General features: G+C 38.2%; 1 protein-coding gene across 2 annotated transcripts in view; it reads right to left on the bottom strand.

The window, feature by feature from the left end:
* nckap1 (NCK-associated protein 1) overlaps positions 1–13,369 on the bottom strand; it is a 59,130-nt gene that overhangs the window by 7,137 nt on the left and 38,624 nt on the right. For both annotated transcript variants that reach the window (XM_077215661.1, XM_077215660.1), the window contains exons 17-26: positions 12,742–12,861; positions 11,397–11,536; positions 10,825–10,956; positions 8,901–9,119; positions 7,486–7,616; positions 7,236–7,333; positions 4,660–4,753; positions 3,894–3,976; positions 2,465–2,545; positions 2,300–2,393 (exon numbers count right to left, since the gene is read on the bottom strand). In XM_077215661.1, the coding sequence (XP_077071776.1) occupies positions 2,300–2,393; positions 2,465–2,545; positions 3,894–3,976; positions 4,660–4,753; positions 7,236–7,333; positions 7,486–7,616; positions 8,901–9,119; positions 10,825–10,956; positions 11,397–11,536; positions 12,742–12,861 (1,192 nt within the window). The remainder of the gene's footprint in view (positions 1–2,299; positions 2,394–2,464; positions 2,546–3,893; positions 3,977–4,659; positions 4,754–7,235; positions 7,334–7,485; positions 7,617–8,900; positions 9,120–10,824; positions 10,957–11,396; positions 11,537–12,741; positions 12,862–13,369) is intronic.

Genomic DNA, 13,369 nt, shown 5'->3' with positions numbered 1-13,369 from the left:
AGGGATTTCTGGTAAATCATTTGGAATAAAATGATCTTTAGATGTGAGCACCAAAGTGCACTTTGGAAAAAGAATTCCCGTTCAACTTTTCTTTCAAGTGTGAACAAACCGACGTCACACTTTGGTAATTACGTATTTTGTAGCAAATGCTGATGAAAGGAGCAATCCAGAAGTGGACGTTCACTGTTCTAACAAATCTAGAGCAAAAACACCTGATGCATATCTACACTTTCTTAGGAGGCCAAAACCAAAGAACTTCCCTTGGTAAAGGGATTTAACAGTTGCATCTGGGATAAAAATGGCCTGATGTGCATTGCCATTATGAATGGTCTGAAATAAATTATTTGTGCTCTATATTCAAAGTAGTGAATAATAATAATTATGAAAATGATTAAAAAAAAAATAGTTGACCTTTTTTCCATGACTAAGAAGAGAAGACACCAACGTCATTAAACGAAAACTGTGACAATATCAACATGCAATATCGTTGTCGAAAAAAGCCGTGACTAAAATGTAGTTAAAAATAAAAATTTGATCAAAATCACTTAGTTTTTGTCAAATAAAAGAGATGACAAAACATCACAGACTGTTTTTAACAAGCCGCTACGAGCTTTCATGCTCACTGTGCGTTCACACCGCCGCCGGCGAGAGCGTCAAAGTGGCCGGAAGTCATTCATTGTCAATGAGAGCCGGCGGCGAGCTCCGGCGAGAGCGGCGCGGCGCGTCTTGGACGGTGAGAGCGGCGAGGAGAGTTGAAGTCAGGTCAACTTTATGGTAATAAGCAATGACGCGGTTCGGCGGCAACTGGCGGCAACCAATCGGAATATGGAGGTGCTCCGTTTGAGAGGAGTCCAGAGAACGCAGTCCTGTAAACTTTGGTTCCGACCACATTAGTTCCCAAGCAAAATTGAGGAGGTTGATCATTTGAATTTGATAAGGCGCGCAACACTAGTATTTATAGGCAATATTTTCGCGCTAGAACGCTTTTTTTTCAGCGGGAATGCAAATTATAATAGCACTTAACCATGAACACAAAAGCCACACCACAAAAATGGCTTTTAATTTGTTTATTTCATTAGCAAACATGTCATTATAATTTTTTTTCCATCGATCAAATTTCTGCAAAAATAACGATCGACATGCTTGTTTGCTTTGTGGCCCCTTTAAATACAGTTGTAAAAAAGACCACGCGTTTGATCTACGTCAGAGCATCAGAGCGTCCACGAATCTTTCCACGGCGTCGCTGGCAGGGCGGCGAGAGCAAATTTTGCCGCTCTCGCCGGCGGCGGTGTGAACGTACAGTTACGGTTGCCAGATTTCAAGTATTTAAATCCCCCAATCAGAGCTTTTTTATTAAAAGAACACGTTTTCACCCAGTGTTTTAATTAATATTTGCAATCTGGCAACCATGCACACGCTCTCTTCCTACACTGCGAAAAGAAGCATGGATGATCTGAAAACACAGACCAGTAAGCTGCTTTTAGCAAGCTCCAATTAATATTTTCAGCTTAAATGAAACCTATAAGTGACAATAGAAAGTCTTTTTTGCTGTTGTTATAATAGAAAAACATTAACATAATTTGGAACTATTGGACTACTAGGAGATTCACTGTTTTAATTTTTGAGAGAAGTTTCTTATTTTACCAGTAGGCCTATAGCTTATGAAAAATAGCCTATAATAAATCAGGAAACTAGATGAGGCCAAATAAACGATGCATATGGGTTGACATTCTCTTGATTTGTGCTTATAGGTGAGTGCAATACTCCTTATGAAATGTAAAAATATATTTCTCTTTATTATAATAGATTATAATTTTGAGCAAAATTATTGGGATTATCAATTTAAACATTATGCAGCTTGACGAAATTGACTAAGATTATAGTGACTAAAACTAGACTAAAACGTTCAGACATTTAGTCAACTAAAACTTGACTAAACAAAAACAGGACAAGGTTGACTAAATATGATAAAAACTAAATAAGTGACACATGACTTAAGACTAAATTGAAAATAGCTGACAAAATTAACACTAATTCCCAGCCTTCTAAAGCGATATGATATACATGAACATATGATTGTGTGAGTAAATGAGTAAATGAGTTGAAATTTCAATTATCATTCACTGAGAATAATCTTTCACATAAAAATTCTTACTGACACCTAACTTTTGAAAGCTAGTGTTTTTATTTTGATGCAAAAAAAGAAAAAAAAAGAAAAAAGGATTGCCAAAAACAGTTGCATCTAGGATCAAAATGGCCTGATGTGCATTGCCATTTCAAATGGTCTTAAACAACTTACCAGACTTCTGGGAAGACAGAGCCACTACAAGAGCAGGGTCGATCTCACAGGGAAGGCCTGCGGCAGAAGACAGCTCATACACGTTCATGGCAACCTGAGAAAAAGGAGAATTTCAGGTCCAGCGGCCCATTGTTACTGCCAACAGCAAGCCTGAAAGTCACCTACCTTCATGTCAGTTTCACGAGGAATGTGATCTTTGAAGTCTTCCACGGAGCTCACCAGGAAGGGAATGTGGCAGGACAGCACCTGGAGAAAAGGACACATCTGTGATTAGACCTCATTTGTGCAACAACCTTTCCAAACAAAGGAATAGTTAACTGTCAACCTCAACCTCATTCCAATGCCATATTACTGTCTTTCTTCCTTCAAACACAAAAGTAAGGAGAATGTCTGAGCTGCTTGTATCCTTAAAATAAAAGTTGACAGTGATTTATGCCACCAAGCTCCAAAAACATTAATTATAGTCTATATTACTATATTCTTCTAAAACCATATGATATATATACGCATTTGATTGTAAATAGGCAAAAAAATCATTCATTAACATGTCATTGATTCAAACTTCAAATTCAAACTTGTCATGTGACAACCAAACCTGAGGCATCTTCAGGTGACATATTTGAATCGGTGTAATTTTAGCATAATTATACACTATTATAGTGTAATCTTAGCATAATTTATACACTAATCGTCATTTTTCATTTTAATTGAATTTTAGTTTTACATTTATTAATAATTATATTATGGACTTTAGAAATATATATTTATTAAAACGAATAAAATGTCTATTTTTCTTTAATTTATTTTATTTCAGTTTTTGTTTGTTTAAATGTAGTACTTTGACTTAAACGTTTATTTTAGTTTTATACATTTATACATTTCATTTTATTTCAGCTTTATTTATATGAACAAAAAAAATCTTTAATAGTGTTAGTTTAAGTTAATAACACTTATTTGAATATATAAGAATGCAAATGAGATTTTAGAACTACAGAAGCTCTGTTCATCACACAAAGACATCACATGACATCAAAAGACTTTGAATTTAGTCATATGGACTACTTGGAGTGTACTCCCACTAGGCACGGTTGTACCTCACCCCTCGCTGGCCAGCACTCACAAATGAATTAAATTAATTGAAAGTGTACTGTTCAAGTTGTAATAGAAGATGTTTGCTGTCGTAATGATGACAGTAGTGCACAGCTGTTGCGAGCTCTGTCGCTGTTAGCGATCACACTACATGGGTACCGCCCCCGAGCCCAACTGAACCGTGCTCTGATCGACCTCTTCCAAGGGGGCCAGGGAAGGTTAAATGAACCGCGGTTCAGATCACCTAGTGCGAGTACACCCTTATATACTGCTTTTTTGTCCTTTTTGGAGCTTGGTTGTACAAATCACTGCCTGCATTATGGAAAAATAGCAGCTTGACATTTTACCAAACATCTCCTTCTGTGTTTCATGGTAGAAAAGAGTAATACAGTTTTGGAATTAGCAAGATCTCAGCTATGAGATGTACACCATCCCTCCGTTGAATTGAAGTGTTGCCCATGTGAGTGTGAGAGAAAAGAGACGAGACATCTGCATAAAAACTCACATCTCTGAGAGCTTCCTGAGCCAGAGAGCGGAACGACAAAATCACACCGATGATGGTCATCCGTTTCAGCACGCTGTCAACCGCTACAGAAATAGAAGACAAGTCTTATTAATAACTTCCAAAAATAGGACATTTTTCGGCCTTTAGAACCACTAAAAATAGGTCTGCAGGTGGTGTGTATATGGGCCACATTCCTTAGACGGGATTTTTAAATTCCTGCTCACACTTGAGCTTAGTAATACATGATTGTATGAGGATAAGACATAACAAATACCATAAATAGCTCTCTGTAGAGGGTCCTGTCTGCCATGGGGAGTGCTTGGTGAGTGTTATTACAAATCATACCATGAAGATCCAAACAGCTATTGTCTAATACATGTACAAATTTTAAAATATAATAATAAAAATGCCCCTTTTTTTAAATTTTATTTCTGAACTTGCCTCACAATATTATGACTCTAAAACTATGTAAAAATGTAAGTCTTCTCTCATTAAAGCTAATTCTGGCCAAAAACTTCCACTTTGACAGAAAGAAAGTGACATACAGGGGGTGTGGGGGAGGAATTTAGTTTATATACTATTGCATTTAGTGCATTTATATTAAAAAATGTGATGTGATGCATTTTTTTCAGGATGCTTTTATTTCCACTTTTGACCAATTTATTGCATCCTTGCTGAATAAAAGTATGAATTAAAAAACAATGTTACTGACCCTAAGCTTTTGAAGTTAGTGTATATAATTAAAAGTCCCACAATGGATACTCACATGAGAGCCGCTTAAAGAGTGCTGCCATATGGTCCGGCTTGTCGAAACTAGTCCTCATCTGGGTCAGAACCTCCACATTGTCCACCACAAGTTTCTGTAATGGCAACAAATGACATATGATGAAATAAGCAGGAAAAAAGTCTGTACATCCTTCCATGGAATCTTTAAAGGTATTACAATCCAACAACAGCATTTATGACAATGTTGATTACCAGAAAATATTTTTAATGTGATAGTTGGCACAAACTGTCGATTGAACTTAACTTTGAACCCAGAACATTACTTTTAACACCAAAGTCGAACAATTTTGAACAGTAGTCGCATGAAATCGCCTGAGATGGGAACTGTGAAGAAATGCAAAGGCACGAGTTTGCATGTCAACAAACGATTTTCGTAATTTGAGCTTTAAGAGAAAACATATTCCACGTTAAAGTCCTTTGGTGAACATGGCGCAGAATAGAAATGCAAAATAAACCATTTCGCTCCCCAGCTGATTGTGGGTCAGATAGGAAACTTGGTTCTTATTCCTCCAAATTACTTTCAGCTGAGGGAGAGAAGTTTGTAAGTTAAAAGCCTGTGTTCACACACTTTGGTTGGCTCTTGTTTCTCAAGAAACTTTTATAAATGCACAAGGCTGTTTCAAATACATACATGCATGCATTTGCAAACCTGCTACCATTATTGAAGAAAATATATTAAAGAAAAAAACACCCAGGGCTTTACATGCAGATGCTCTGGCTGAGAGAGAAAAAAAACTCAGTTCATTCCTACATCATTATGTCAGGGAGTGCAAACAATACACCATTCATACTTAATGAGGAAGGATTTGCCTTCAATGTAATCAAAGTAGGATTTGGTTCAGGTTTGATCATAGTTGCCGTTAATCTATCATTGCTGACAGTTCTTAGTTGTCGTTGTCTAAATGTTATCCAATAACTGAGGGGAAGTGCTACCTAAACACTGTTCCCGGTAAGCAGGCCTACATGGAATCTGTGGCTGCAGAAATCCACAGAAAGCTCTTCAGATTTATGTAATATTGGAACGTCCATCATTCACAAAGATCAACACAACATGTGTCATCATGTAAATGTACTACTCTCAGCCCTGTTCTAAGGTCATGTCATGCTGCCATCTTTACTCATGTGAGGAACTATCTTTTATGTATGACGAATAAAACCATTATTTTTGCGGCTTCAACACATTAGACCAGGGGTCGGCAACCTATCGCTGCCACGTGAGCAAAAGCAAGAGAGGTGTTTGTATTTCATTCAGATAAAGTACCTCATACAGATCTATATTTTGAGGTAATCATTCCTCATAGTAACACAGCTTGTTATATTAAAGTAGGAGTTATACATACTATTAAAGTGAGAGAATTAAATTGCGCAGCTCTTGATACACGATTAGCGCGACTGCGCATCAAGTGCACACTAACTGACAGTTTACAGTTTGTTCTGCAGTACATAGTCAATGCTATAAATTTCAGAGATATTCAACCAAGTATACGGAGTCCTATTATATATTCCATATACATCGAATTGACTGTGATGCATGTGGAAACACCATTCATGTGTAGCTGGTCACTTCATGTGTTTTCTCTGATTGGATAAAAAAATTTTCACATTCCAGATGAAATTTTACAAAATGCATCTGGTTTTTGAAGCCACAAATGTAGATTTTCCTCCTCCTCCTAAATGGTAAAAGCTAAACATGTGAGAGCTGTTGTAATGGCTCCCGGTACCCAGATATGACAGCGCTACTGCAGCACACATCGCCCTAGAGGAATAGCCAAGCATCTCTTCAGCAAACAACGTGCAAACTGCCGCAAAATAAAATGAAAGTTCAGTGTTACATTCTGAAGCTCAACACACAGTCGTCTTCATCAAAAGTAGCACACTAAATCTTACCAATGCTGATGCCTCTCTCTCTGTCCAATCCTGGTCTTTGATTTTAAATTAGCTGATGATAAATAAAATTAAAGCTCATTTCTTTCTTTATTTGACATGAAATGTTAAATCTGCATATAGCGTGGGAATTGAAGATTAGGTTTATATTAATTTCACAGACACACAAGTTACGTTGCCTAATGTAAATGGCAAAACACATGAATGAACAGGTGTAAATAGGCCCATTGGAAATCTGTTCTTCAAAGTCTAATTTAAACCTAAAAACAAACTATAGAATTTTGAAAAAAGTTAAACAAATTTTATGAAAAATTGCTTCAGAAATATTTAAGGCTCAGCACTGTTTCTATGTTAGCCATTATGAATATTTAAAATATATTTATGTGGGACGTGGGGTTGTGGCACTCTTATTATAGTTATTATATTAGTTGTGATCAACTCTTAAAAATGGCACTTCATGACAAAAAAATAAAATTCCATAAATTCAGTCTGGACTTGCCAGTGAGTCAAAGTGACTGTGGGAATCACTGTTTAACATGTTGTTGAAAAGAGGATCACGCACACTTTAACAGAGAACTGTGTTTCTGAATACTTTAAGAGGAAGGCAAACAAGTTGGAACTGTGACAAGCCTACCGATGTGACCTTTCATCTCAGAGACCCCTATCGCTCACCTTGAGTTCGGCCACCTGAGAGGAGATGTGCCACATCAGGCTCTCGCTGAGAAACTTCATCCCGTATGGACCCAGAAGCTCAGACAGTGAGCGCATTTCTGAGACACAAAGTCAAGAACATTTAGATGCGCTATGGCAGTTAGAGTGTGAAAATAATTACGTCCATCTGAAGAAATTTCATTGTGGAATTTTTCTAAACAAGGAAATATTTTATTCAATGTGTCTTCGTGGCATGCTTTTTCCCCCTCACCAGATATGTCGGAATACTCCTCTGCATTGAAGGTGAGCTCATTCTCTGTGGGCAAGTTGACGAAGGCCTTCATGGCAGGAAAGTAAGCGATGTGACCGTTGCTAACCTGCCGCAGCAGAGTCTCCAGATACCTGTTCACAGATTAAGACCAAACCAATGTTTCACTTTAAGGTAGTGGTCTCACACTCAGCTCTTGAGAGGGCCACTGTCCTGTAGAGTTTAGCTCCAATGCTAATTAAACACACCTGAACCAGCTAATCAAGGTCTGCAGGATTACTAGAAACTTTCAGGCAGGGGAGCTGGAGCTGGTTGGAGCTGAAAGGCCTGATACACTCACAGCCAAGTTCTTTTTTGTTCTTCATTTAAGGGTAAAAAGTTGTTCAAAATACCTTTGCAGCTGTATACTGTTAGAGAACATTCTAACGCTGCCCACGCTGCTGAGAGCGGCGTTTAGATGAATTTGTAAATATGTGCGGGCGTGCTTTCGCCACAATAACCAAATAAACACACAACAAAAATGACAGCAGTGAGAGAACAGCAGTTAAGAAAACATCTGATCATAGATGCCTGCACAAGCTCTGTAATTTGGCACTCCAGTCAAGTAAAGTCATGTTTATTTATATGGCACCTAATACAATAGATTGCTTTAAACCAAACAGCTTTACAGTATTAAACATGAAACGAACCAGAAAAGATTTCCACATCAAAGAAGGCGGAGCCCCAAAGCGTTTTGGGGTAACCGATTACGTAATCCCCACGGACCAATGGTAGTTCGAAGGTGTTTACCAGTCAGAGCAATCTTTTCCGGAAAGATCACTTTGGCAAGCCGCTTCGAACTCCCGAAACTAACTCAAAACGAACTTCGTTTTGGCCTGATTTTGTTCGAAATGACGTCACACCAGTTCACTCTTCGACTTCGCTTGAAGTATATCGGGGCCTTGGGTTCTGACCTCGACGGACTGAACGAGGAGCCCAAGAGCATGCCTATTTATTACTTGATCGCCACGGGCCAATGGTATTTACCAACCAGAGCGTTTTTTTCCAGAAATTTCGATTTGACAAGTCATTTCAAACTCCCGAAACAAACTTTGTTTTGGCCTAATTTTGTTAGAAAATTTCACTTGAAGTATATTGGGGCCCTTTAGAGCATCATGTTGTTAGCTTGACAACATGCTAATGCCAAATTTCTATTCAAATTAAGTTAAAGCATTGAGTTAGGGGTGCCATTTGTTGCTGCCTATGTAGAGTGCTCTAAATCGGTCACTTAAGAGGGTCTATTTCAGTCAAGATGCTGTATAAGCAGCAGCCTATGTAGGCAGTATACTTTGTTTTGGAACAGAGCCATTCATCCTAAAAGCAAAAGTAAAGCTCTGAATTAACTGTGGCTATTCTAGCATTGACATATAGAGTCTCACCAGTTGGTGTAGAGGCTGGTGATGGTTGGTTCTCCATGGCTGTCCAGGTGTTGAGTCTGCTGCAGCAGCACGTTGTTGAACACTCTGGTGATGTCAATCTGCACATAATTCTCAATGGACTGCAACACTGTCATGTAGGCTCGCACGCTGGTGAGTAGCTCTGATGGTTTGGCGATCTCCTGTGTGGCCTGGTTGTACATGGTCATCCCAACTATGGACCTGAGCGACAATTACAGAGACAGAACGAAAGACAATTAATCGATGCATGTACTTATTAAGAGAACAAACACTTTGTTCCTTTAGGTTTTATCAAAACCTATCATGCGTCGGAAACAACATTAATGCTGATGTATACAAGACCAAGCAGAAAGAAAACAAAATAATAGCCTAATAATAATAATTTAAAAACAATAATCAATAAAATCGAATAAACAATCAAATAATAAAGAAAACACAATGGATAAAATCCTGCTTTAAATAATGTCCTACTAAATATGCAGTTATAAATAATAAACAATAATACTACATTAGTAGAATATTATACATACAACAATACAACAAAACATTTACATTTATTCATTTAGCTGACGCTTTTATCCAAAGCGACTTACAATGTCTATATTTCAGAGGTCGCACGCCTCTGGAGGAACTAGGGGTTAAGTGTCTTGCTCAGGGACACATTGGTGTCTCACAGTGGATTTGAACCCGGGTCTCTCACACCAAAGGCATGTGTCTTATCCACTGCACACCACCACCCGCAAAACAGGATATTATATTAGAAAAAAATTAAAAAAAAGAAAAAGATAGGAAATCTGTGACAGCTGGTTTCTTTGGAATAACATGCACCAATTAATCATGCGCAGTAAGACCTGGAATATACTGTATGTTAAGAAAGTAAACGGGGTCAATTTGGACTTGGTTATGTGGTGTTGTTCGGAGAGCAATGATGGCCATGGCCACCATAAACAGATCCATAAAAACAACAACATATTCTTTTAATGCTTTGACCTCAATCAAGGCTATTTACCCAATCAGATGGAAATGGGTAATAACAGCACATGGTTGGGTGGTGAGATCTGCAAACAGGGCCTCTCATTGCTGAGAAGCACAGCCACATGAGGGGTTCACAGCCCGGGGGAGAAGGGCCAGCCAATGCATCAGCGTCAGAGTTTTGAGTCCAACAGTGGAAAATACCTGTTATCCCTCTGCCCAATGTTTATTTAGTTGGACAAGCTCTATTCTGGAACAGTGTCAAATATCATGCTAAACCAGAACTCTCACCGCTAGTCCAATAAATTACACGAATCGAACAATAAACCCAGGAGGCTCTTTAAGCCGTTGAGTTCTCAGCTTAATTAATAAGGGAGAGTTGGAAGACAATTTTCCCTCACATAAAACGCAACAGTAACTCTCCCCTATGAGGCAAATCAATATGATTGATGCTAGTGTGGAACGAGTGTGGACAGACATCATCGCGAAGGGTTGACTGTGGGTTACATAATAGATAAAACAAGTAGTGATGTGTTTATGTAGGTAGCAGCCAAATTCAGTTCAGGCTGTTGTGATCTTTAAACCCACACGATTCAGAAAAAATATTGATCAGAAATCAGCATTATAGAATCTAATATTGCAAGAGAATTTAAGTAAAGTACTTAAAGAAAAAAAAAGAAGAAAAAAAATATGCATACCGTATATATAAACACACATACACACACACCATTTGATATATTTTAACACATAATTCCTCAGTTGATTTAATATTAATCATTTTGTGGAAACAGTGATACATAACCATTCAAACCATTCAGTTTGGGGTAAGTAAGGTTTTTTATTTCTAAAGAATTGAATACTTCTATTCTAAAGGGATGCATTCAATTGATCAAAAGTGGTTTGTTGTCTGAACCATCAAGAAAGTCTGACTTACTTGGTGAAGCGGATCTCCAGGTGGGAGGTCAGGTACTCGCGTGGGGTGAAGGTGTGCTCCCAGACCATCATGTTAGGGACGTAGTTGATGGAGAAGCAGAGCTCTGAGAGAGCAGTGTGCAGTTTGTCCAGACTGTAAAAACCAGACGACAGCCTTAAAAACTAATTTCCTTCAGATTATACAGTCAATCAGCTAAAGCTTAACCAGCACAACAGTACTGCTCACCATGGGGCCGCACCGCTCCCATACTGTTACTACTGCTCATGTGTGTCCATATCAGGCTTTAGGATAAATCCATTTTATATTATACGGAGGATCTGTCTGAATGTCTGCCGTATGGGAGGATAATAGGTAAAAGCCTCCAGCTGGGTTTTGTTCAACACAGTGATTCTCTACTGGTGAGTTCTAATAGGGACGCAGACATGCCCTCATCGACAAAAACCATCAATTACTAAAACTAGAATAAAGTAAAATACAACATGACCCAGACAACATTAAATACAGTATGAGCAACAAGGATTGACTCAGTTTGTGCTGACTAGATATAGAAGAAGAGTAAGTTTCGTCCTTACTTGGTGACCAGGAGTCTGTTCTTCCTCATGCTCTCAACACCAGGTTTCTCTCTCTCCGGTTCACCTTTCTTCCCCGTCTGCTTTTTCGACTTCTTGTTCACGGCCTGACTGATGGTTTTGGCACAATGTTTTGGCAGTAGCTGCACAGAAGAACAACAGGAAAAAGCCCCTTTTTAAAGTCAACATGAAATCAAGATTGACTCTACTTTCTTTCCCAATACAAGTTCCTGGTCATATTGTGCATCAGTGCAGGTTATTTAAAATAATAAAAAATAAGTGTGCATAGACGGGAATTGTTAAAATTTTCTTAAAACACAACAACCAAATGATTTATGACATAATAAAATTCACCACCACGGCAAAAGAAATTCTGAGCTTGAGTTGTGAGCTTGCAGCCTGAACTGGATGTAATGAAAGATTATGTGTAATGCATTATCCTTGCTGGTTGCATACAATAACATGCAGCATTGCCAGTATAGTCCATCTCATGCACAAATTACTCAAGACAATCACTCAAGTCTCAAACTCATGGGATTTTCAGAATAAATGAATTTGTCACCAATGTTCTTAACTGACTTACTGAACCACTTGTCTTGAGATTAACTGAGAACCGTTTCTTTGACGTGCATATTTGTTTGATATATAAAACAGTTTTGTATATTGTAAAAAAAATTATAATAATTAAATGTATATATATATATATATATATATATATATAAAGAAAGAACAATAACTCAAATTATGTCAGAGGCACAACATGTTATTGAATTTATTCTTCTTTTAATTGACACAAATCCAAATTCCTCTTACTTTTCAACACCACTCCTCCAACCACCATTTTTCACCATTCAATCAATTCCTGATTAATAAAATCAAGTCCGACCCCAAGTCTTTGCCAAATAAATATCTTTGTTTCACTTAGAGATATGTCAGATTAGAGAAGTAAAATAGGTTTCATGTTGACCTTAAGACTGTAATTCCTTAAGACAAATGTGCCTTCTGCAGCCCAGACATGAGCAAAGCGGGAAGTTACTTATGAGCTGCTGTCCTGTTTGCTTACAACATGACAGTTACATTCACCAGAGGGGGGTGAAAATAAGTTTATTAATTAAAGCTGACTGTATGTGTTCGAATCAGTGCTGCCAACTGTGTCCAGCGAATCAATCACAGTTTAATTTCATTGCGATCATATTGCAACGGAATGGAACATTCCTGGTGAATTTGCAGAACTCTTTGTAAACCCAGTTAAGTTTCTTAAAATCCCAGATATGACATGGAAAATTCCAGAACTCCCAAAAGTCCCTCTGTGTTTTGGCAGCGCTGAAAGCATGTGTGCGTCACTGACCTGGTCGCTCAGGGTGCACTGCTCTGTGCATATGTCTGTGATGAGGTTGCGGGCTTGCTTGGCCATCTCGTCCAGGAACATGTTGCAAAGGGACAGGCTGCGGTCTCCGATGTGGTGCCTCTGCAGGGAGGGACAGACATGGAGACATTAGTGGAGACTTCCCTCAGCACAACACGAATGTTAAGCGAGACATTTGATTTTCAGCATAAAGTGCGTTCTACTCTGTAGCATTCATTTAGTGCTTAATACAGGTGTAAAGAGTCATTTTTGTACCAAATGGAATTGCAATTCTATCTGGTTCTGCTATAGGCACAGGAAATACATCCTTAACCTTTATTATCAACAGGAAATAATTTGGCTCAGCTGGTCACCTGGAAAAACCATCTGTGAACAGGGCCTAATACTGGCCAAGAACCATCCAATAATACGGGACGGGGCCAACCAATGGATGTATAAAGGGACCAGCCACAGTTTTTAAGTGGCGTTTAGTGACATTTTAATCAAATAAATGCAGCCTAGGTGAGTATAAGAGACCTTAGAAAAAGAAAATTGATCCCAAAGTTATACCCATATATTAATTTTAATAAATGAATTAACTAAAATTAATTGGACCAGGGTGGAAAAACAC

Source organism: Siphateles boraxobius, unplaced genomic scaffold (assembly GCF_051911475.1).
Source record: "Siphateles boraxobius isolate OS27281-9 unplaced genomic scaffold, OSU_SipBor_1 7, whole genome shotgun sequence".
Lineage (NCBI taxonomy): Eukaryota > Metazoa > Chordata > Actinopteri > Cypriniformes > Leuciscidae > Siphateles > Siphateles boraxobius.
The sequence above is the reverse complement of the archived record's forward strand: the minus strand, read 5'-3'. Positions and strand labels throughout refer to the sequence as shown.